Here is a 22,793-nt window from a genome sequence, read left to right as displayed (position 1 = left end):
TCTGCAGAACACAATCTAAACAAGAAAATGTATTTTTAGAAGTAATTTAAAAACTGGTAGACACTGTGTGTTAAAAGGATTAAGCAATTAAATCCAAGTTGTTCCCCATGTCCGCATTACACAAAGTAAAATACAGTTTTCAAATATGTCAGAATCAAAATCTGCAGTAACTCAGGAAGAATTAAAAAAGCTGAAAAGTTATTTATCTTGGTGTTATGTGATACTAGATATTGCTGTTGACCACTGCTTTGTTCTTCAAGCTGTAGTTTTTCTATGAAAATCATGAGAACAAGAGAAGATACTTATGTCTCCGAGTGTAAGCTGCAGACAGTTGCCCTTTCCTCTGAATTTGAGACTTTCACTTGAAATGTGTCCACTGAGATAAGAAAGGGTTAAAGGTTTAAAGAACGTTTTGCTGTGGAGCTGTTTCCCCTGTCAGCTTGTTCTGGCTCCTCTACAGCTGCAAGAAAGCCTCAGATTTTTCTTCTCTCTTGTCCTTCTCCAGGCCATACTTATCACAGCATGGTTCAGCTATTTCTACTTCAATTGTATTTTGTTGTACTTCATTTTCCACTTTTTCTTCATCATTCTTTGTTTGCAGTAATTCTTCTTCAGCTTCTTTGCAGCCACACCTTGGTTTCTAACAGGCTTAGCTGTCTTGCCTTTTGTTTCTGTACCTACAGGCTTTCCCTCACAGAGTGTGTCCGACTGCCCTTTCACCCCAGACATCTAGACACATCAGGGAAAGAAGAAAAAAAAAAGAACTAGAATTAATAATCTCAAATCTGTAATAAGCACAAACATACAACTCATGTCAGAAAACTGCCTTCTACTTCTTGTCATCCCAGCCAGACTCAGAGGCCACACACATCTGAACTGGGTGACAGGCACAGCTGGTCTTCCTGTCACCAGTAGGATCTGACCACTCCTGCCTCTTCCTTGTCCATGTGCCTAGATTTCCTTCTAGCATAACCCAAATTGCATGAGGTAATTAGGAAGTGATGCACAACTCTATTCTGCCCTCATGTGAAGTTAGAATGGGGCTAAAACATTTAACTGGGCCTAAAAAGGATAACACACTCCACTACGCTAGGCATAGTTACCATCTGGCTTTTACATAAATAAATAAATTTATGCTGAAGAAAAGTAACACTTGAAAATTATCTTACTTCAAAAGCGTGATACTAATTGTTCAAAACATCAGAGCTGAGAGTGGGATCTTTGGGAAATTTCCAAAGCATGATATGCTTCAATTATACAAAAGCATAAACTACAAAGCAGACTGGATTCCTAAAACCCAAATGTTAGAGGCTTTAGGCTATATTAATTCTTACTTATCCTGGAAGGGAGATCACATTTGAACATCTAAAACATTTTGTTTCATTAGATTTAACTGCACTCTGAGGAAATACAGAATATAAATGCTGTGTAAGAATGTTCATTTTCAGTAAAAAGGAATAAGCCACCCACACGATTTATATAGTTATGCCTGAAACACAGAAGTTGTGTTTCCTTAAATTAAGGTACTCCCATTGTCTCTAGACAAAGTATGTATGTCTCTACATCAAATAACATATTATTCTCCTTTCAGAAACATAAAATCATAGAATGGTTTGGGTTGGAAGGAACCTTAAAGATCATTTAGTTCCACGCCCCTGCATGGGCAGGGACACCTCCCACTAGGCCAGGTTGTTCAGAGCCTCACCCAACCTGGCCTTGAACACTCCCAGGGATGGGGCTTCTACAACTTCCCTGGGCAACCTGGGCCAGTGTCTCACCACCCTCACACTAAATTATTTTCTCCTAATGTCAAACCTAATCTCTCCTTGTCCAGTTTAAAGCCATTACCCCTCACCCTATCACTCCCTGCCCTTGTACAAATTCCCTCCCCAGCTTTCCTGTAGCCCCTACAGGTACTGGAAGGTGCTCTAAGGTCTCCCTGGAGCCTTCTCTTTTCCAGGCTGAACAACCCCAACTGTCTCAGCCTGTCTCCATAGAAGAGGGGCTCCAGACCTCTGAGCATCTTTGTGGCCTCCTCTGGACCCACACCCTCCACAATCTACTTACGAGGCCCATCCTGGTGTAGAGAAGCATCTTGAAAAATATTCCACTTCCCTCTGTTAATAGCACAATGAGCTTAAACATTATTTTTTTCCATACTGTAATGTTTAAAGCTAGGTGAGATGAATCCACCTGAAATATTTTTCAGAAAAAAAGGCACTTCTATTCTTGGTAGTGGATCCAGAATTTAAAGAGTCTCCCTGGCCCCCAAAGATGGCAGATAAATATACTAGCTATGTATCCAAATGACTGAAATAAGTTATTTCAAAACTGCCAATCTGCTTTTCCACCAAGTGTGATGCTGACCTTCTGTTTCCACATCGCTTCCTGGAGTGCAGGTGGAAACATGCATGGAACTCTTCCATGAATCATGTGATAGGGTAAAGGGAGGCTGGGATCTAGTGGAACCCATGGGACTGAAAGAGAGGCAGGTACAGTAGGTAGATCACAATGAGCTTTATGTAAGTTATATGATGCTCTCGTTGTCTTGTCAAGAGAACTTTTGTAGATTGCAACTGATGAATCTCCTGCAGCATGAGTCAACAAGTAAGAGCCCTCCTGCAAACTAAAAATATAAGAGTTCAAAATGAAAAATATTATCCAAATGTTTTTGCTTTGTTTCATTTGATCAGGACAGCTACTAACTTCTTAATGCAAAAGAAACACCTCTTTAGATACTTATCAGACCCTGTTTTATAAAAAAAAAATATATACAAAAAAGATGAATTACACTGTATTAACACACACTAATTCCTATGTTTATAATTTATTTGGAATGTACTAATTTATCATCAACACACAGATTGTCATCACATTCAACAAAACATTGAAACATACACTGAAAACCATCCATACTTTGAAAACTATTAATTCCTTAACCAGCACCTTACAAAGAACTGATGTGCTTTAAATCCATGCAGGATTATACAGGTTTTCAGGAAGATAAATGCCAACCAACTGCCCATATTAAAATAAAATCTTAGGTGCAAATCACCAAGCTACAGAAACTAGGAAGTGCAGGAAAACTTGTCTGTAAATCGAATTAAGAGGCATCACACACAGTGCAAGAAACCTGCTTCACAAAAAAAATTAAGAGACACTTGCAGATTGAAAGCCTTGAAGTGGCTAAATAAAGGAAGCAGCAGGGGAAAGGCTGCAACGCTGTACAGGGAAAGACATATGCTGTTGTAGGTCAAGCTAAGCAGAAGGGAACACTAACAGTATTATTATTTGTACGAATTAAGCAAGACTCACAAAAACCAGAAGTCCAAATTTTAAGTGTCAGCCTACATAAATATTATTACAACTCATTCCTGTGAAATGTTAATCAGCTCAGAAGTGTCCAGTCTCCTCGCTTGAATAGGTGGTTCATAAAAATAAATTCTTACTCTTTTGCCTAATTTACACAAAACCTGTAATTGTAAGCACTTTTTTACACAGTACTGCATATAAATTATGTCATGTTCCTGAAGAAATAAAAAAGAGTAGACAAGCATTTTATGGAAGAATGAGAATGACCCAGGTAATGTTGCAAATAAATACAATTAACAAGAACAGAGCACTTACTCAGACACTTTCTTCAAAATGTGATGAAGTATATTCAATGAATTTGCAGGCCTGCAAAAAAAAACCAAAACATACAAAAGTAGTAACTTGCAAGGCTTGTTAGGGTTTCAAATCCATTGCTAAAAAATTTAATATACTCACTTAATCAATCCAAGTTTTTCTTTTAAAGCTTCTGGAGAAATCTTTTCTAGCATAATAAGGTTTGATGTAAAAGCATCAATACGTCCTGAAAAACATGGATTAAATTAATGCACTAAAAATTAAAATATAACAAATGCAAAAGCATAATTTGCAGACCTACTGCATTTTAAAAGGAATTTAAAATATCACTCTTTTACAGTGTAGAATAGTGAAAAGTATTTATCAACATTGCACAATAATGGAAAGTAAAACATGTAGCTGCTTTAAGTACAGACATCTGTATTTGGGCTTTCTAAATGAGGGAGATGCCCACGATTCTTGCAAATCTTACATCTAGAGTGGTGTCTGGGATATACAACCTCATTTTGTTATGTCCTTATCTCACCAGTTGGATTGTATCTTCTCAAACTCTTTTGATCCTTACCACTATGACTCTGCACTGCACAGATCATTCAAGTGTATATTTTATGACAAATTTACTTTTGAGTTTAATATACGTGTTTTTCTATTCTGATGTTTCATGAACAAGTGTTTTATTTGATTTTCTGAGGATTCCGAACCTTCATTTCTCCATCTTTTTTCCTCACATGAAAAATTACAATTTACAATTCAGGCCTTGTTCATGGCAAATCATTAAAGACCATTTGTCTTTGCCATAGCTAGGAGCAACAACTCAAAGCTCTCATCATCACATTTTTAAAATAAAAGCTGGTAAGGACAGTTTAGCCCACATTTTCACTTGATAAGCAATAAAGATCATTAGCAAAACCTGAGGTTTTCCCAAAAATCTGTCCTATTCCAGCTCCCACAAGGAGGATGAGGAGAAGGCAGAATAATAAAATACGACCTACTGGGTGGAATTTACTGCCTTACTATAAATCTGCTTTCATAGGAAGTGTAAATGTTTCAGCTGTACATTTAAAACTGCTAAACCAAAGCATTTCACATTCCTGGCTAAACTCTATGAGCTATTTGTTATGTGATGTGGAAGAAGACCAAGTAAGAACTCTCATTTTTAATACATTTTAAAAAGATACTCAAGGACAATTAATTTCTTTTAAACACTGTGCATCCATGACTTTTCTTGATATCAGTATTTTGTGCAAGACTAAGCAGCTATACTCTGCATTGCCCAGTAGAGGAAAGGAAACTTGAAACAATTATATTAAAAAAAAATCTGTTTTTGTTCTACATCTCTTAGCAGCCTCTCCTCAAATCAGAAACTTCTCAATTTCTAAACTCATTGACAGCAAAGCTGGGAAAAAATTATCTATGAACTCCTCATATGTAATTTATATTACTGTGTTTTATATTTGAGAAGTGACTGATTGAAAACACTTGACATGCAGTAAGTTACCCATCCAGCAAGTACTTGTCTCCAACCCATTTGGAAAATAGTTTTAACTTAAAGGCAAATATTATCCTATGCAACTGTAGGTAAACTACTCTTTCTGCTCTAAGTTTTGCTTAGGCACTTAATGCAAAAGCAGTGAATAATGGTCAGGGTAAAATGATTCCATTAATCAGCTCAGCTTATCACAACTTTATTTACTGCTCAGATCAAGTACAAGTACCTTATTAAGGAAACATGTCACAGAGATTATTCCCTTTGCAGATGCAAGATTTCCTATCTGAGTAGCAAGGGGACTTAAATCAACAGCTGAGCAAGGTGATCCACCAGCACTTCAGTTTTCTCTCTCATCTGCTGAGCTGGTAGCACTGCTGAGTCACTATGCTGAGACACCTCCCTCAGCCACACAGAGCGTCACACCACTGAGGAACAACACTGGACAGTTATAAGGACCAGACCAAGGTCCAAAGAACTTTCCATCCATATTTATTTGGCAATACAAAAGATCATTGAGACAGTTTTTTCAAGAGCAAAGAACTCCTAAGCAACTTAATGCTGAGGTCTCCTACATCCTCAAATCTTCAGTTTGAGAGGCTTCACTTGAGATCTCTGCAATCTCAGAATGGTCTGAACAAAAATACAAGCTGTAGGTATTACGTTTTTAAAGACAAGATCACAGTTTTCAAACTGCTGTTCCATACTTTCACACTCATAATGTGGGGTAAATTAAAAAAGGACAGGGAGTCTATGGGTCTGCTATGGTTGACCTAAAAATTCCTTTATGGTAGGACATGATAGTTCACTTAAAATAATTAAAATTACAGCCTAATCTGAGAAGTCAAGGTTGTCTTTCTGCTTACACCATATGATAGCAGTAGTCTTCATGCTTTCAGGTATCAGAAAAGTGAAAAAGAATGAGGCATTCACCCCATTTTAAACTGTCCATAATTCTAGCATATTATCACCCTTACAGAATTGACCCTTAAGTTTCAGGACAGAACTTTTTGTTGCAAAGTTGTCCCTGTACTGAAATAGAGACACTTGCAACATTGTAGTTTTCACATCTCCCAGAAATACAAACCAAAAGGCAGAATTTCACAGCCGTCTTCCAATGTTTCTCAATGACAGCAGAAAGAGTTCATGAGCAGAGTTGTTTCCTATGAAAAGTTGTCATAGATGTCCTTTTATAAAATGGATTGTTTACTGGCATGTGTATCTTTTTACCAACCTCTACCAGAAAGTAAATGCCAGAACTAAAAATCTTGCAGTCCCCATTTGCCTAAGTAAATAAATCACATCTGACAGTATCCAAAATTGGTGACATGGAGAGTTCAATGCCATTAACTCCATATTTGTAGCAGGCTTTTTGTTTTTTTAAGTGGTGGGAAGGGGCCTGCCCCACAGGCTGAGCGCACTAATTTACTGTCCAGGACAGCGACAACCCTCAGTAATCCCAAAATGACTAATCCTAATCCTCAAAGCACAGAAAAGCCCCTGTAGACCCCGGGGCTTACTGCTGGAAGAAACGTTTCCAAGAGTGAACAAACAAACACCACTGGAATAACCAGTGTTTCTCAATCCTGACAACTTTTCCTCTCCAGCACTGGCACTGAGAGAGTGTGTTGAAGGCCAAGGCAGTGACACCTGCCAGCCCAGGGCTCCACACCCATGGGATCATGGCTGCAGGTATCTAGGAGGAGATACTGAGGAAACTCCGTATCAGAAGGGGATGGCCCTTTATGCTGAACAGCTCCTGCAGCAAGCAGCCTGCTTTCCCCTACACTCCTGAGATCCTCTATAAAAAGGGGTGTTGGCCGATGAGCTGTCTGCAAACGTCTGTGCACAAACCGTATGTTCTATATCCTGTAACCGATGGGAGATTAGATAGGCTGCATTCCTGCAGTCCGTGTACTTTGTAAGCAATTAGCCCTCTCTCCACAGTTTCACTATTTCCTCACTCTGCTTATGACTCTACAAATGTCAATAAAAGCGTTGATAAAATTTTCTACAAGAGGCTAAATTTCAGTGCAATTCAGTATACTCTTCTGCTTATCACAAAAGAAAAAACTGAAGAAATGCTTCAGTACCCTATGTTAAGATATAAATAGAAATGGAGAAGTATGTGCATAATTATCTCTTTGTGAGGATTTTTTTTTGAGAAGGGAAAAACCACAGCAAATACTGTTTTTAAATTTAGAAACATAATTTCCTTTAAATACGAACAGCAAAGATTGATGCAGTCAGCAAGACTACTACCCCAAACATATTAGATTTCACATAAACCTCATAGTTCTATAAGACCCAAAGATTGTATGTAAAAATTAAGAAAGAGAAAACTCAGCATTTCTGAAATAGTATTCTGATGTGAGCTACCAAAAGCAAAAGTGTAATTCAGTACACAAGTGGAAAGGTTAGGCAAGCACAGGCCACAACTGCTGCCATAGCAACCATATAAAACATATTTTTTTTTCTACAACAGGAAAGTGAGACAGTTCCCACCACAGAACATTCATTCACGACACAAACAGGATTGCCCTCACTCAGTAGCAAGTGCCAGATATGTTCTAAAATCCATTTTAACCTACCACTTTGTTGCAGATCTTCCGTTTAAAACCTTACTAATTACAAGATAAAGGGTATCAGAGAGCTCTCCATATATTAAGGGTTGTTTAAATAATCTGACTACATTCTTTATATGTATAATTTTCATTTATATACAGAACACACATATCCTAACAGACAAACTTTCCTGACCTTTAAAATGTCATTGTACTAACATGAGTACAGGATTTTCCGAGGACATTTGTCAGTGAAACATTCCTTATAATGCTGCATTCCTAGCATGCTTGGTTTATGTGGATAAATGGCCTTTACAAATAAGATATTTTTCTGCCAACTTTTCCATGCTCTTTATCCCTGCTTTGTCTTTTTATTTTCTGTGCTTTGAATTACAGCTGCCAACTCTTCCACACGAGATTTGTAGTCTCCTGCTTCATTCTCACTGAATGCGTGTTACTTCTTATTCGCAGATTCTATTACATTATCTCCTGTTTCCATCTGGTGCATGATACAGGGCAAGATGAATCAAGACCATCCCTTGTGCAGGGATGTTTTAAGTCATATCACAGCTTAGGAAATTAAATTTCATGGATCAGTTAGATACGGATAATGGAAAATGTGTTTAAGATGAGTGTTCACAACTCTTGAGAAACATCATGGCTACGGAAAGAAGTTTTCAATAAACTTATGCTATGTATTTTTCTTTTCACTTATTTTTCTCCCTCTGTATTTTTGCTCTTCCTTTTAGGAATTTCATTTCTGCAAAGCCAGAAAATTATTTGTAGTACCGTAGATATGAGACATATTGTTTTCAAAGAATGTAATTTCTCTTATTTCTAAATGACAGAACTTGGTTTAGCTTCTTTTCCCTCATTCTCTTGTATCTTCTCTGTCTACATGTCATCAGCATAGAAATATCAACATTACTGCCTGTTTTCAAAGAAAAATAATGTTTGACATTGTTCCTATACTGCAAGCTCAATCACTCCTTCAATAATTCATGTTTTATGGCTCATTAAAAAAACTAACAAAACCCCCAATACCGAAGATACTTAAAAGTCATGAAGATTACTAACTTCAGACAACTTCAGTCGTGCTTAGAGCTACATTTGTCTTTGAAAGAGAAATAAATTCAGTTCTTGAAAACAAGGATTACTGGATGGTATTCATTTAAAACCAAAGTTAAAAGATCCTTATGCATCATCCAACAGAAATTTTAGACAAAGCACTTAGAAATAAAAGTGAAGACGAAAGTTAGAAAGTTAAAATAAGTAAAGACATATGGAATATACCTTTAACAAATACTTTCCTCTTCTATTATTGTATAAATATTCAGACATTCACGTTTCTTAAACAAAAAGGCAACACATGAACTTACCAATATAAAATATGCATCCAGAATGCAACATACTTTCTGTCCACAACTGACATACTTCACTTTCTGTAAGAGCTTCGACACCATAATAGGCTTGGTATTCTAGTTTTGGCAACAGGAATATTGGAGTAACCTATAAAAGTTGGGATGAAAGAAAAATCAGCCCTCGTTGTCCAAAAAATGTCCACAATTGAACTACATTTTGTAGTTGATAATTATCAGTCTTCTACTACAGCTGAAGCAACAAAGACATTTCACATTGTGTGTGATGGCTCACATTCCATGAAACCCACAGTACAAACTTCAGACTACAGAGACCCTATACAGAAGAAGGTGAAATAGGGGAAAAAAATCCAAATGGCCTAGGCAAGCCTTTCCAAGTAATAAGTAATTTTTCCATACCACTAATTAATTTGAAGTTCACCCTTCTGTGCTCTACTGCCCTCTGCAGGAATTTAAGAAAAAATACATTACATTTCTGATCTGCTTATCATTAGTGGAATCCTTCCATTTATTCCCCTTGTCAGCATCTCACTTGAAATTAGAACCCAGTGCTTGGACTCTCATTTCAAATCAGAGGCTAACCTTTGCATATCAACACTAACAGAGAAAATACAAGCCTCTTACTGACAAATCACAGTTTAAATTTAAAAAAAACAAACAAAGAACAGTGCTCAGCTTCTGATTAACAAACTAAGCAGGTATTCATAGGTATTTATAAGCAGTGGATCAATAGGAAAGAGAGGGTAATTCTTCAGAATAAGATTCTGAGCATGGAATCTTAGCAAGTCATCAGTTACAAAGATCTATTTCCATTTCAACAATGCATGAGCACCTGCCAGAATGCCTGCCTACCATAACTCTAGTATTCTAGGGAAGGAGATGCCACACCAAATTTTTTTAATGATTAAGAGGACTCTTGACAAAATAATAAATTACTGAGGACTCCAGAGTAAGTTTTCTTTCTCCTGATGTTACAAGAAATATTTGAATTACACTTGCCCTTAAAGTACTTTATTCCTTAAGACAGAAGATTTGCTAAGATGTGTACCATAATCTTATCAAGCAGAACGAATACAATCTCTTTTCATCTTTGAATGTGTGCTCTGCTGTCCATTCCCTCTCCTGTTTCTCTGCTTAACTAGGCATAATAGTAAGGCTGAATGCTGCTTGAAAGTATTTATGAACATGAAGATTCTCAGAGCCTTGGGCCATTCACTTTTAAGAATAGTTCAAATTTGCATTGGTTTACATGAGTATAAATACCCACGCATGCTACGGTAATGCAGCTGTAGCAAATGCAGAAATCACACTTGCTTATGTTCTGTTCAAGTAGGTTTAAAGAAATCACAAGTTATGCTTCACTCTTCCTACAGCAAATACTTAAAGACACACACTGTAGAGTTACAATTAAATGTACTAATTGTTTCAGTGAAAACACTAATGCTGCGAATGACTGAGAATCCCAGTTGAGCACAACTGTTAAAAAAAACCCCAACCCAACAAAATCAAACCAAAAAAGCTTACAGCAAAATCTGTACCTTTTTAGCTTTTTTTTTTTTAAGGTATGGTGGCCATGACTTCACTTTTTGTACACTGCAACGCACTAGTAACAACAGATCATTCAGACTGAATAGCTTATACACGAGGTTGCCATCCTGAGGTGCTTCATAATCTAAAGGGTCTTCTTCAAGCACCTGAAGTTCACTGGGCAGCTTCCCTATAGAAAATAAATAAGCAGAAAATTACAAGCTTGCACATTCCTTAACATAATGCTAATTAGTTCTTTTCTCTTGCAGTAGATTTTTAAATTATTATTTTTTAATACAATCTGGTTTATTTCCCAAAATTTTGGGGTGAAAATAATCTCATTAGGCACAAGAAGTCACTCATGCATAAAAAAAGCCCTTAAATTTTAAAAACATCCACTATCACTTTTAGAATAATTTTAAAATATCCCACATATTTTATTCTAATAATTTTATTTCTTACACAGAGCTGTGAGATTCTGCTCTTGTACAGAGTTCAAAGGCTGGTTTTTAAGGCACAGTCACTCAGCACAAAGGAGACAGAAAATTTATTTACAGTGACCATCTCCTGAGAGCCATGACCCATTTAAGGTAGCATGAGTCTCTGTTCCAAAGTGAGTTTACTTCAACTTCAATTCCAGTACGAGAAAATTCAAAAGAAACATTCAATTTATTTAGATCTCAAAAAGTGCAGTTAGAGGTAGGCTAACAAACATCCCTGCATCCCTTAGAGATACTTTAACTTTTAAACTAAACAGGAATAAACTCCAATCTGCTTCAGATATTTATTGAAAATTTACCCATCCTGTTTTTTGTCCAGCAGATAAGTGGAAATGTGTGTCAAAACTACAAGTAGTATTAGTGTAGTGCTATGAATAAATACATGTAACATCTATGTACATCTTTGAATAAATGTATACTGTGTGAGAGAAGTAACTAATTTCGTTACCAAATGGTTTCTTTTCCTTGCTTAAAAACCTGTGTGTAACAACTTTTTGTTTCTCTAAAGTAAAACAGTATTTCACATTCATCTCTGTGGACAAACAGCTCTCAAAATGCTCCCTTACATGTGCAGGACTGTAATTCTCAAAAGTGAAGGCATTGTTAAAAATAAGAATAAATTAAGTCACATCCCTAAATGTATTACTAGGATGTCCTTGAGCTAAAGAGAAATGTTTTTCCATTAAATTTTACTGAAAACTTGAAATCTCACTTCTTAGAGAATGAACACAATTACTTACTCTTTGGCACTCCCTGAAAAAGCCAAGTCCAGGTGTTTCTAGATGAGATGCTGGGATTTGGGGCAGGGCCTGGCACAGTTTCTGTGCTGGGGGTGAGAAACTGTTTTGGAGACTGAGGTACATGGGCTGGTGCAGCACTGGAATTATCACAGCTCACTGCTGGCTGCTCATGTGATTTTTGGGAAGGTGACTTGAGAAGTTCAGTTTGCATTTTCAAAATCTGTCCGACAGGATCAAATTCTTTGGATAACTTTCTTGTAGGCTTTCTGGAGGCATTTTTTTCCTGATCCATGGTAGATGAGGAATCAGTAACACTTGCTAGTGGAATCTGGGTGGGGGAAGGTGATTTGGTAGTCTCTGCTGAGGTATGAGGTATATTTGGTACAGCTGGTTTGCAACTATCAGGTTTTTCACATTCTGTATCAATTATCAAACGCTCTTCATCTGTGTCACTACTGCATAAAGAAGCATAAATCTCAGTTTTTTGTGCAGCATCGGACTCTTCCTTGTCACTAACAGCATTAGACAAAATATTTAATTTTGTATCATTGTCTGATAGTTCTTTGGTCACGACATGCTGTGCTTTTTTCACTCCTGCTTCTTCTGAATTAAAGTTTTTATGAGACAAATTTTCTTCAGAGCTGACACAGAGAATGTCATCTAATGATGGAAGCTGCATACTGGCACATGCTAAATCCCCTTGCTCAAAAATGTTTTTTTTCTCTTCTTCACTTGTACTGTTTATGGTGGATGTTTTTTTCCCCATTTTTAGGCCATGTGATAGAACTTTAGCAGTATTACTAACTGTAGAAAAAGTACTTTCCGCTTTAGAACTTCTTGAGAGCTTGGCAGTTGCTCCGAAAGTTTCCAGTTCTGTAACATCATCATCAAAGTCCATCCCTGTGTCATCTGGAAGAGGAATCTTTCGGTGCTGGTAGGTATCAGAAGACATCTTAACATAAGGAGGAAAAAAAATAAATTAAAACCAACCAACACCAAACCAAGAAGCAGAGTAAGTTAATGACAAATGAGAGACTGTAAAATTGAAATTCATTTTAATTCAGTAAACATTTGAAGTTGAAAAGTGATAGAGGCATTTAGAGGAACTAGACAGACATTTTAAAACACAGGATCCATAACTCAGCAGTAGAGAGACTACCAACAGGAAACCTAAATTCTCCTTCATTACCACTGAACAAGTGACTTATTAATTTTAACATAGGTTTTTGGGTTGGTTTGTTTTTAAGAAGGTGTGAGGCTACATACATCCCACTGAAATAGGTTGTCTTCAGCTGGTTTGTCCATTGGTACTTCAGACATTGAAACATAAGATGTTTTAGTTGCTAGGAAGTCCATTGGAATTTCATGGAAGAGCTGGTTCCTCTCTCTTACTGTCATTTCTTTTCTCAGCAGGGGTGAATCAACATAAACCACTTTAGCCAATTTGCCACCTTTTCAAGAATGAAAAGAGATTGAGTACATATAAAATTAAAGAAAAAAGGACTGTTATATAATTTTAATTATACATCTTTTTCCCCCCAGTTATGGTCAAATCCATTTCACATTCTCACTAGAAGAACTGAAATACTATCCTCTCAATCATCAATGACAGAAAACACAAATATGTCCAGATACAGTGTGAATTACCAGGATCCTGCAGCAGCAATACACACCACATTAAGAGCCAATCATACTTTAAATGCAGTTCTAAATAGAGAATTTCTAAAATAAGAATTTAGGATTCATCATTCTTTACACTGCATTGTCTCATCATATGTGTTCTGTTTTCCAAAAGGTGTTTTTTCTTCCTTTGATGAATCTCAAATTTTAGTCCAGGCTTTTCTGCTTCATTCTTTTGTTTACATCTTAAAACAGTTGCACATGAAATAAAAGTAGCAGTGGTACCCTGCCCAGTATCATACAGAGAGCAAAGGCACATGGTGAAAAAAAAAAAATAATCTGTGGATGAAAAAAATACCATTAATGCAACAAGGTGGGTTACAGGGAAGGTGGAAGGAGAGGAGAAACCCTTTAAGAAACAGTATTTAGAACTGACATATTCTGAATGCCCTTTAGGTGTTAACTTTGAATCTAAATATTAAATTTAAAAACTGTAAAGGTGATACAAAAGGAGTCAGGTGTATCTTTACAGATAAAGTAATTTAATTTAGCGAAGTGCAAAACTGTAAGATATTGCAGTTGTCAGATATCTGTAACGAGAAGAAATCTATACACAACTAAAGTACAGCATTCAGATGAGTTTATTCAAAGCATTTTTTTGTTGCAAATTGGAAAAGTGTTCTCCGTGGACACTAATTATTTATTAAGTATTCTATGATGTAAATATCAATTCCAGAAAATGTTCGCTCATTGTTTTTTCATAAAACTTCAGAATGTCTCTTTTTTAGCTTATTTAAATCAGTTCACTTGATAATTTTAATAGCTTAATGCAATCTTTTTCTTTCAAAGGAGCAGAGCTTACAGTTTTGAAAAGCAAAAGGACATCTAACAGATTTTTTTTCCCAAGTGGAAAATGCTGTATGTCCAAATTCAATGTTAATGGTGACACCTCTAGAGGTTATTACTATTCTCAGTAACAAGATGGAACAAGGTGTAAAAAACTATGAAATTACCTTGCTATCAGCTTTCCTCCTTGAAAACTACAGCAATGGATTTTTAAAGTTATTTTTTATGATAACTTTGATTAAACTAAATATTTTTCTTTAAACCACAGAGGTCCTTGATGCCTTATCAAATGACAGCTGAAAACTATTAACTTCAAATTTTTGTTCTTTAACACGCATAAACTAAGTCAGTCAAATTGTATTACAATGCTTGATTGCTTAAATTAAAAATATGGAAGCATTTAAAAGAAACTATTACTTTTTTCTTAGAGCTCCATTCTAGAGTGCTGCTTCTTCAGAAAATGTAAAAATCTAAGCTTATGATTACAATTATGACTTTCCTTAACTTCAGTTTCTTTCTTTTTAAAATAAAACCAAAATTGAACTATTTTATTATTGTGTGAACTAAACCAGACTACCTTTTACCTTCCTGCAGCTGCTTTTACTGGATTTTCTAATTTCCTGCTCTTCAGTCAGCTCAAAAAGGATTATGAGAATATACAAAGGTCTTTATGGGAAAAAAAAAAGAAAGAAAGGGTAATTTCTATAACAAAAATATACTATACCTGCAACAGGAATCATTTTAATACAAACTGGAATTTCCCACTGTTCCTTGTAGTTTAGTCCATGATTATTCAGTAATGTAAATAATGATTGATTACTTAAAACAACTTGAGGACAGTATTTCAGTGCAAGCTTTTCTGCATTTGAATCTGAACTAAGATCCTAAACAGAAAAAACAAAAAGTTAGATTTTTTAAGGTTTTTAAGACAGACACATATAAATTTAAATTAATAAGAAAAAATCTAGACCAACAGGGATTAACCCCCACACCTCCAAAGCCCAAATACCACCAGTGCCAGATTTGAGAACCATACAAAAAAGCAAAAGACAGTGTGTTCCAAAGGACCTCTCTAATGTTTCACTGAAAGAACAGGGGAAGTCCCTTCAAGAGGCACTAGGTTCAGCAGGTTCTACTTCTGAAGAGGGCAGTGTGATTGCTATAAATAAAACACTAAATAAATAATGATACACTATGCACTCCTATGCTACAAGACGTGCAAGATTAGGATAAAAATATGAAGAAACTTAGTGCTGCCACAGAGAAAGGACCAAATCGCTCTTCTCTACAAAAGATGCCTTAAAAATGACAAATAAAAGGTTACTTACACTGTGCATGATGGAAGCCTTTTTTTCTGGAGTTATAATAGACATAACAGTTTTATAATCTGTGGGCAGTTTTACAGGCATGCTGGAGAAATCTGTTTTACCATGTCTTGCTGTACCCTTAAAGAAATCAAGCAGCACCAGAGAACAGGTTTAACCGAAATCATACTCAACACTGCACTTCTTATAATGAAAAGCAAAGAATTTTTGCAGGTGCATGGTAATGTCAGTGTTGTATTAAAAAAATATACTATTAATATAACTGTTTTATTGCAAACATATAGTGGAGAGTTTTAACACTCTTACTACTGAAATTATTTAATTAATATTTTCATGAACAATTTTAATTATAAACTATAACCTCTAACTCAAGCTTCAAGTTAAACTTGTAAAAAATCTGGATCTTTACAACACAATCCAGATGCAATTCTACTTATTTGAAAAAAAACCCAAAACAACACACACAATTAAGACATTACCATTACAAGAAGATTTTTTTCCAGCTTAAAGGTCAACTGTGTATGAAACTTTCCTCCCATGATACTCATGATCTCCTGAAGTGTGTAAAACTCAGGATACTTCTGCACATGTCCAATACAAGCACGAAATAATTCCTAACATAAAAAGAAAAAAAAGCTTTTTGCATTTGTATCTTTCATAAGAATTTAACTGACAAAATCACTTAGAAAAATAGACACAAATGGAAGATAGAAAAGTTACAGAGCTAGCTCAGATTTTTATAAGAAAACCCAAGATGTTTGTCCTCACACATGTCCAAACCGTGTGTTAACAGGAGGACAAATTTATCTTGTGCATGAAAAAGCATGTGCTGAGGTGTTAGTGAAATAAAATAAATACTTCTGAGTTTAATTAAATGCTCCACTTTCTAGTAAATACATTTATTCTTCTGTTTTATTCCGTAAAAGAATGTGATGTGGCACTTACTAGAAAAGACTGAATTTTTAACAGTAAGTATGTAAGGAGGCCATTTCAGTTAAGGCAAGATGCTACAAGGAAAACAAGCAATAGCAAGTCAACCCCCTGACAGCAAAGTTTAACAAACACTCATTCTGGAATTCTTTACCTGAAATGTGCTATTAAACTAAGCACAATATAGGAAGCTGCATTCATGCTTGATTTTAGAATCATCAAAGTGCATATTTAACACACCATGAACTTTCAGATGATTATGGTTAAAGCCTGAGCAACCTCTTATTAAAGTGAATGCATAACATGCTACTGTGCAGGAAAGCTTAACATTCTGTCTAGTGGTGCATATTTAGGAGCAGCTTGTTGGTCTAAGTGCACACTTAAAATGTAATTTCACCCTTACCAAATATAAAGATGTCATTTACTTGATAACTAAACCTTTGTATAGTACTGCATTCAATGACCTCACTTATAAAGTACCTTACTGGCTACAACTAACTGTGGGCCAAACCATGCTGCACATGTCATCTTCTCATGTCTCATCCCAACATGGAATCAGCAGAAGTTCAGGGAATGTCAGATCCCATGAGCAGTGCCTACCTCTCTTCTTCACAGTTACAGTGTGATTATTCAACAAGAAAAGAACAGAGTATTGGTAATTACCTCTGTATAAAGTAGTGCATCTTCAGAGATGACATCATAATCCTGGGCGCAGTTTTTTGCAGCATTTTGAGCAAATTTCATAAATTCTGCAATTTCATTGTTTACTGCTTCTTTCATTTGCTGCAGGAAAGGAAAAAATCCATTTTTTTAAGAGAGAATGGAATCCTTTGGCTAGGTAATTAACCAGCAAAATTTTCAGAGGTAGCAGAGGCGACAGTATGAGGGAGGGCACAGATGCCACTTGCTGCTCAATTTGGCAAGTCTTTGCACATGTTCAGAATTTAACTTAAAGAAAGAATTTCTGCAAGGCCCATTTCCTTAAAAAACGAAAAAAATCCCCAAATGACAAAACATCCTCCCTCTCAACAAACAGGTCATACATTGGTGGTTTATAAAAGAAAGGTTACAAGACATCCCTGGGGCAAATTTACAAGAGCAACAAAGAAATCTGAGCTCTGACTTCTTAAGCAATTATAAGTAACAACAAAGCAGTAGGTACTAGTTGGCCTGGGAACGACATTCCTGTTGTTACAGTATAAAATAAAGGAATTAGCATTAATAAGGAATCGTGGGAAACCAAATGCAATGGCTCAAAACCATTTCCTGATTAATAACATTATACATTATACTAAAATGATGCTTCCCACCAACATAAGACATAGCTTTTCACTCCTAAACAACATAGCTGTGACCAAGCAGCAAGTGTGAACTTGCACCTTTCCAATCCTGTAAGATACCCTCACATGCTGACGAAGAAAGTACCCACTACAGGGTGCTGTCAAATATCACATCAAAATGTTTCCATCTCCTAACATTATACAGGACTGCTACGTGCCATTATGAAATGCTAACATCACAGCAAAGTCAACTTTGAACTTCTTATTAAAAAATGTGGGGTTTTTTTGAGGGTGGGTGTTTGATGAGCTACGGAAGATCTACGCTTAACATCAGTTGTTTAGGCTACTACTGAAAAACCAAACCAAACAATCCACAAAAAACCCATCCAGTTAAAATGAAATAGTTTTGCTATATTTTCCTTAACTCTTTGTAATAAAAAAATTGTATGACTCCCTCTATGATGTTCATTTACACACACTTACCAGATACATGCATAATTCTCTTTGACTTGTTGCATTAACTTGAAAATGGTTTATTTTTTTGGAGTACTTAGCCATCAGATACAAATATGTTCTCTGCTCCTTCTCAGTCAAACAAGAGGTAAACGGATAGGGGAGTCTGGGTTCTGGAAAAGGATGCTCATCAGCTGGGCTTTTCGCCCCCACCTCAACTGGATCTGCAGCCTGTGTGCCAGAAGCCTGTCTGCTTTCTGAAGAGTTTGCCAGTGCCTCCACATTTTTCTTTGCCTCTCTGAAAGAAAAGTAATACATGAAAGAACTTATACTTTTCACACAAATACTAATATTTGTCAGAATTAATAAAAGCAGTCATGCAAGCCTAAACTTCAAAGCCAGCAGAACATGCTGTGAGATACTGTACTATGCCAACTCCTAGTCAAGGCCATATGAATTTCCTTATTCTGAAACTTTAAAGAAGGAAATAATACTTTTTTTTTTTAACAAAATGGTGTATATATATATATATATATATATATATAAAGTATGTATACTCAATATCAAGGTGACAAGCTAAATAGGAAACTGATTGCTCTGGGACATTTTTGGCATTCACTGATGGTTGGTGTTCACAGTTTGCACTCATAAAGATCTAACTTATGAGTCAAAGCTATGATAGCAAATAAGAAAGACTTAACTGGAAAAAGCTCTTCTTTCATTGTTAAAAAAAAAGGAAAAATAAAATTAAAATTACTTAATTGTAACAACAGAAATTCTAGATTTAAATGAAGAAATTCCTAAAAACAGATTACACAATTCAAGAGTTTAATTTTTCTAAACAATGCTGAAATGAGTTGCCAAAAATAATACAAGGGTGTAGCTGCCCTGACAATAACAAAGAAGAAACATTATAAACCTGGTTCTTAAACAGCTTCAGCATATGAAGGCTGTCTTAGCCCTGCTTTAGTTAAAATAACCATTCATAAGAAAGGAAATACTTAAGGTTAACAAAATGAACATTAACTGCTGATCTTGGAAAAAGCATATTTTTAAGACATGATTTCGGCAGTAGAAAACATCTCCAGTGTTATTCAAAACCAGCAGTATCACATCCACAGTTCTTAATAATACTTCACAGCTGTCTCTCTGAATATGAGAATGTGTCCATCCTTGTGGCACAAACTGGCAAATTTAATTAAGCTGCAGCAGTGACAAGATGCTGACTCAGATACACCAATGTAGGAATATAAAGAGCTTCTAGCAGCTTAAACTGGCTATATTCAGCACTGAATGAAATGGCAGCACACAAAGATCATTTTGGTATGCAGTGCTGTCACAGTCTTCATCAGGGTGCAAACCAAAATAATCTGACAGAGCTTTTCTGTCCATATTTACAGCATTATACTTTATTTGAGTCGACGGCTTAAATTCTTCCCCTTCCTTTATCAGCAACCTGCATTCACATCTTCTCTAGTGAGAGAACAACACATGTTAGTAAATATCTATCAGAAACCACAATATTCAAATCGACACATTTCCTTCAGCTTTTACTTTCACATTGGCTCCAACAGATTCCCTTTCTCATCCTCTTGACTACGGCCACACAAACCAGTTCCATCAATTTCTGAATTTTTCCTGTTTGCAACCTCTCTTCTGGCTATAAAACCACTTCTACCATACACAACTGAACACAATCCCAGCCTCCAGTGCAGTCATGTCTACTCCAGAAACCCTTTTTCTACATCATGTAAAAGAAAAATCCTACAGCAATACCTAGTGTACCCAGTAGCAAGTTGTGAGGGCTGTGCTCAGCTCTGAAAGTTCAAGGAAAGTTCCAACAACAGAGATGAACCAGAAAAAACATCTCTAGGCTAAAGATGCAGGATAGAAAAAGTTATGTGATGTAGACAGGTATTCCCCTCAAATGTGCCTGCTCAGTGTCAGTTCATAAAAACATAGCAATTCCCCTTTAGAACAAATGGTTTCTTCACATGCTGAATTTGCCACTTAAGAGAACCGTGGTCTCTCATCCACATTTTTTGTGATGTGAATGATCATCCACCATGAATGAGACCCTTGCCACCTGTATCACCACACCAGTTTAACATCTTCTTAAAAACATCAACTGCCTAAATACAGTCCTTCAACCTTGGAAATCCTGCAATATGAACTATGTTTTTCACTATGTGAAATACATGTTGATTCTACTTCCTCAAGAAAATAAAAGACATAAAAATTGCACAGACAATACTAACTGTACCACCTGTGCTCATAAAATTTCATTTCCCATTCTTCAGCTACCACTCTACATAGTTTCTTTATTACTCAAGGAATTAATTGCATCTCCACTGCACCTAAGCCACTGTTGGATCTAAGTAAAGTGCTGGCTACTTTTAAAGCATTTAAGTAAAAATAAGTTCAATGTACACTACTGTCAGCCTTCTATATATAGAGAAAACATGGACAGACAGCAAGACACTAATTTCTAAAAACAATTAAGTCTGGTTCATAGGTAATAAGATCCTTATGAGTTAAAAGTACAGGTCAAACGTCATCCTGCTTTGATATATAAGGGAAAGCAAAAAATCACCACCCCCAAAAAATGACCCAAAGCCACCCCAAAACCCCCAAATACCACTTCACCCCCACAAAAGATATGATAGACCAGGGGTCCCAACCTAGAGTCTTCCTGCGTTCTGAGGGGTCACAACAAGTAAAGCACAGATCAACTGCAGGACCAAGGAGTCAGTGACAAATCCTTGCACACTGGAAAACATGCAGCTTACTCCCAAAACAGAAAAGCTACGTATCAATAGGACGACAGCAAACAGCATGAAATTATAATGCAACAGAATATACCTGTTTGATAAATGCCACAGTTCAGAAAGACTCGGACCCAATGAATATTTTTCATAAATATCTCGTGAGAAAAACACTTCACTGCCATTTTTTGGGGAAACATCCCTGATAACAAAACAAAAGAAGAACATTGATATATAAATAATAAATTAATATAAATAAATATAATTAAAAATAATAAATAAAGGGTACTTCTTCCCCTACAAAACAAGTAACAGAATTGTTTATTACACAAAAACAAAAAAGCTATCTACACAGTGTTTCCACATTCTCTCTTTATTAAAGTTACATATATACTGTCTAATTACCTAATGGTTTTCAGTAGTAAATATGCGTATTCCTCACAGTACAAAAAGAACAACTTCATTAATACAGGCTAGAAATTCTATATATGGCAAGACAAAATCTGATGAAGTCACATGCTTTTGTATGTTCATTAATCAAAACTAAACATCGAGTTGAAAATGTTGGAATTTTGAGAAAAATACATTTTGGTTTTAATTTTTCAGAAAATACATTTTGTTTTCCACACAGATCTTACCTTCTGAACTTTTTTTTTTTTTTTTTTTTAATATGGCCCTTCCAGTGTACAGGGTTTACACACTGTCAATCTTGCCAAATTATTTTGAAAGATGAGGAAAGATGTCTTTCTGTCTTCCTGACAAATCAACTCATTCAAAACCAACTCACCTTTCCAGGCTTAAAAAGCCTAATTCTTGGTAGGGCTTTTCGTTTCAAAACCAAGAGCAATCACTGCCCCAAATCCATCCCGCGGGTGCACTACTGAACCGCTGCTGATGGGTGAGCACACAGACCCCACGGAGCGGCCCGCCCCGCCCCGCCCCGCCGGGACGCGCGCCCGCGCCCGCTCCCTCCCGCTGACAGAACGACAGAAGATGGCGCCGCCCCCTCAGCCACGGGCGAGACCCGCGGCCCGCGCATGCGGGCTGCCGCCGCAGCGGGTTGGGAGGTGCGTTCCGCTCTCGGCGGGGCAGCGGGGAGCGAGGAGCGCTCTCACCGCTCTCACCGCTCCCCGCCCGCCAGCTTAGGGGGAGGCGGAAACGTGCTCACCAGGCCAGCAGCTGCCCCTTGGCCGCCATCTTGACAGACACCTCCGGGCGAGCCTGTTCCCCCGCTCCTCGTCTCCCCGCCGCGTGCGCCCTGCCTCACGGCGCTGGCCAATCAGTGCAGCAGAGCGCCCGGCGCGCGCGGTCAGGTGGTCTGAGGCAGCCAATAGCAGCGCGGGCTCGAGCAGCTGGTGCAGAGCCTACGGCCGCCATCTTGTGGCAGCGGAGACTGTGGCGGGGTGAGGGTGATGGCGACGGCGACGTCAGGGAGAGCAACGCGCTGCTGAGGCCCGGGCCGCTGTGGGCCCCGCCACGCCGCCAGTAGAAATGCGCCTAAGGCCTCTCCGCTCTTAGCGACGTTTTTCACTAAGGTGTGGCCCTGAGCACGTGGGTGCCTCGAGCGGCAGATCCTTCCCTGGGTGTGAGGGGTGGCGGGGCCGGGTTCTGCTTGGCGGCCTAAGTGGAGTTGGGGCCGCGTGTGACAGGCTGAGGTGCCCTGTGGAGGTTGCTGCATTTACCAGCTTCCCTTCTCTAGGCCTCCAGTTTCCTTGGATGTGGACATCATCATTATGATGATAAGGCTTCCC

At 37.3% G+C, this 22,793-nt stretch overlaps 1 protein-coding gene across 3 annotated transcripts; it reads right to left on the bottom strand.

Annotated features, from left to right (window-relative positions):
• Window positions 1-22,293, bottom strand: ICE2 (interactor of little elongation complex ELL subunit 2). 3 transcript variants are annotated; one of them, XM_051628314.1, is made up of 15 exons: window positions 22,211-22,293; window positions 21,140-21,244; window positions 18,308-18,575; window positions 17,208-17,327; window positions 16,094-16,228; window positions 15,618-15,734; window positions 15,014-15,173; window positions 13,090-13,274; window positions 11,824-12,775; window positions 10,595-10,773; window positions 9,057-9,186; window positions 3,769-3,853; window positions 3,628-3,678; window positions 2,368-2,626; window positions 1-729 (listed from the first exon to the last, which is right to left on the bottom strand). In XM_051628314.1, the coding sequence occupies exons 1-15, from the start codon at window positions 22,237-22,239 to the stop codon at window positions 538-540; spliced, it is 2,967 nt and encodes a 988-aa protein (XP_051484274.1). In that variant the 5' UTR covers window positions 22,240-22,293; the 3' UTR covers window positions 1-537. The 3 variants fall into 3 exon arrangements, with proteins under 3 accessions (XP_051484274.1, XP_051484276.1, XP_051484275.1); XM_051628316.1 differs by lacking the exon at window positions 22,211-22,293 and adding an exon at window positions 21,830-21,871; XM_051628315.1 differs by lacking the exon at window positions 15,618-15,734.
• Window positions 22,294-22,793: the final 500 nt, after the last annotated feature.

The sequence above is a fragment of the Apus apus genome, chromosome 10 (genome assembly GCF_020740795.1).
Source record: "Apus apus isolate bApuApu2 chromosome 10, bApuApu2.pri.cur, whole genome shotgun sequence".
In the NCBI taxonomy this organism is placed as follows: Eukaryota; Metazoa; Chordata; class Aves; order Apodiformes; family Apodidae; genus Apus; species Apus apus.
The sequence above is the reverse complement of the archived record's forward strand: the minus strand, read 5'-3'. Positions and strand labels throughout refer to the sequence as shown.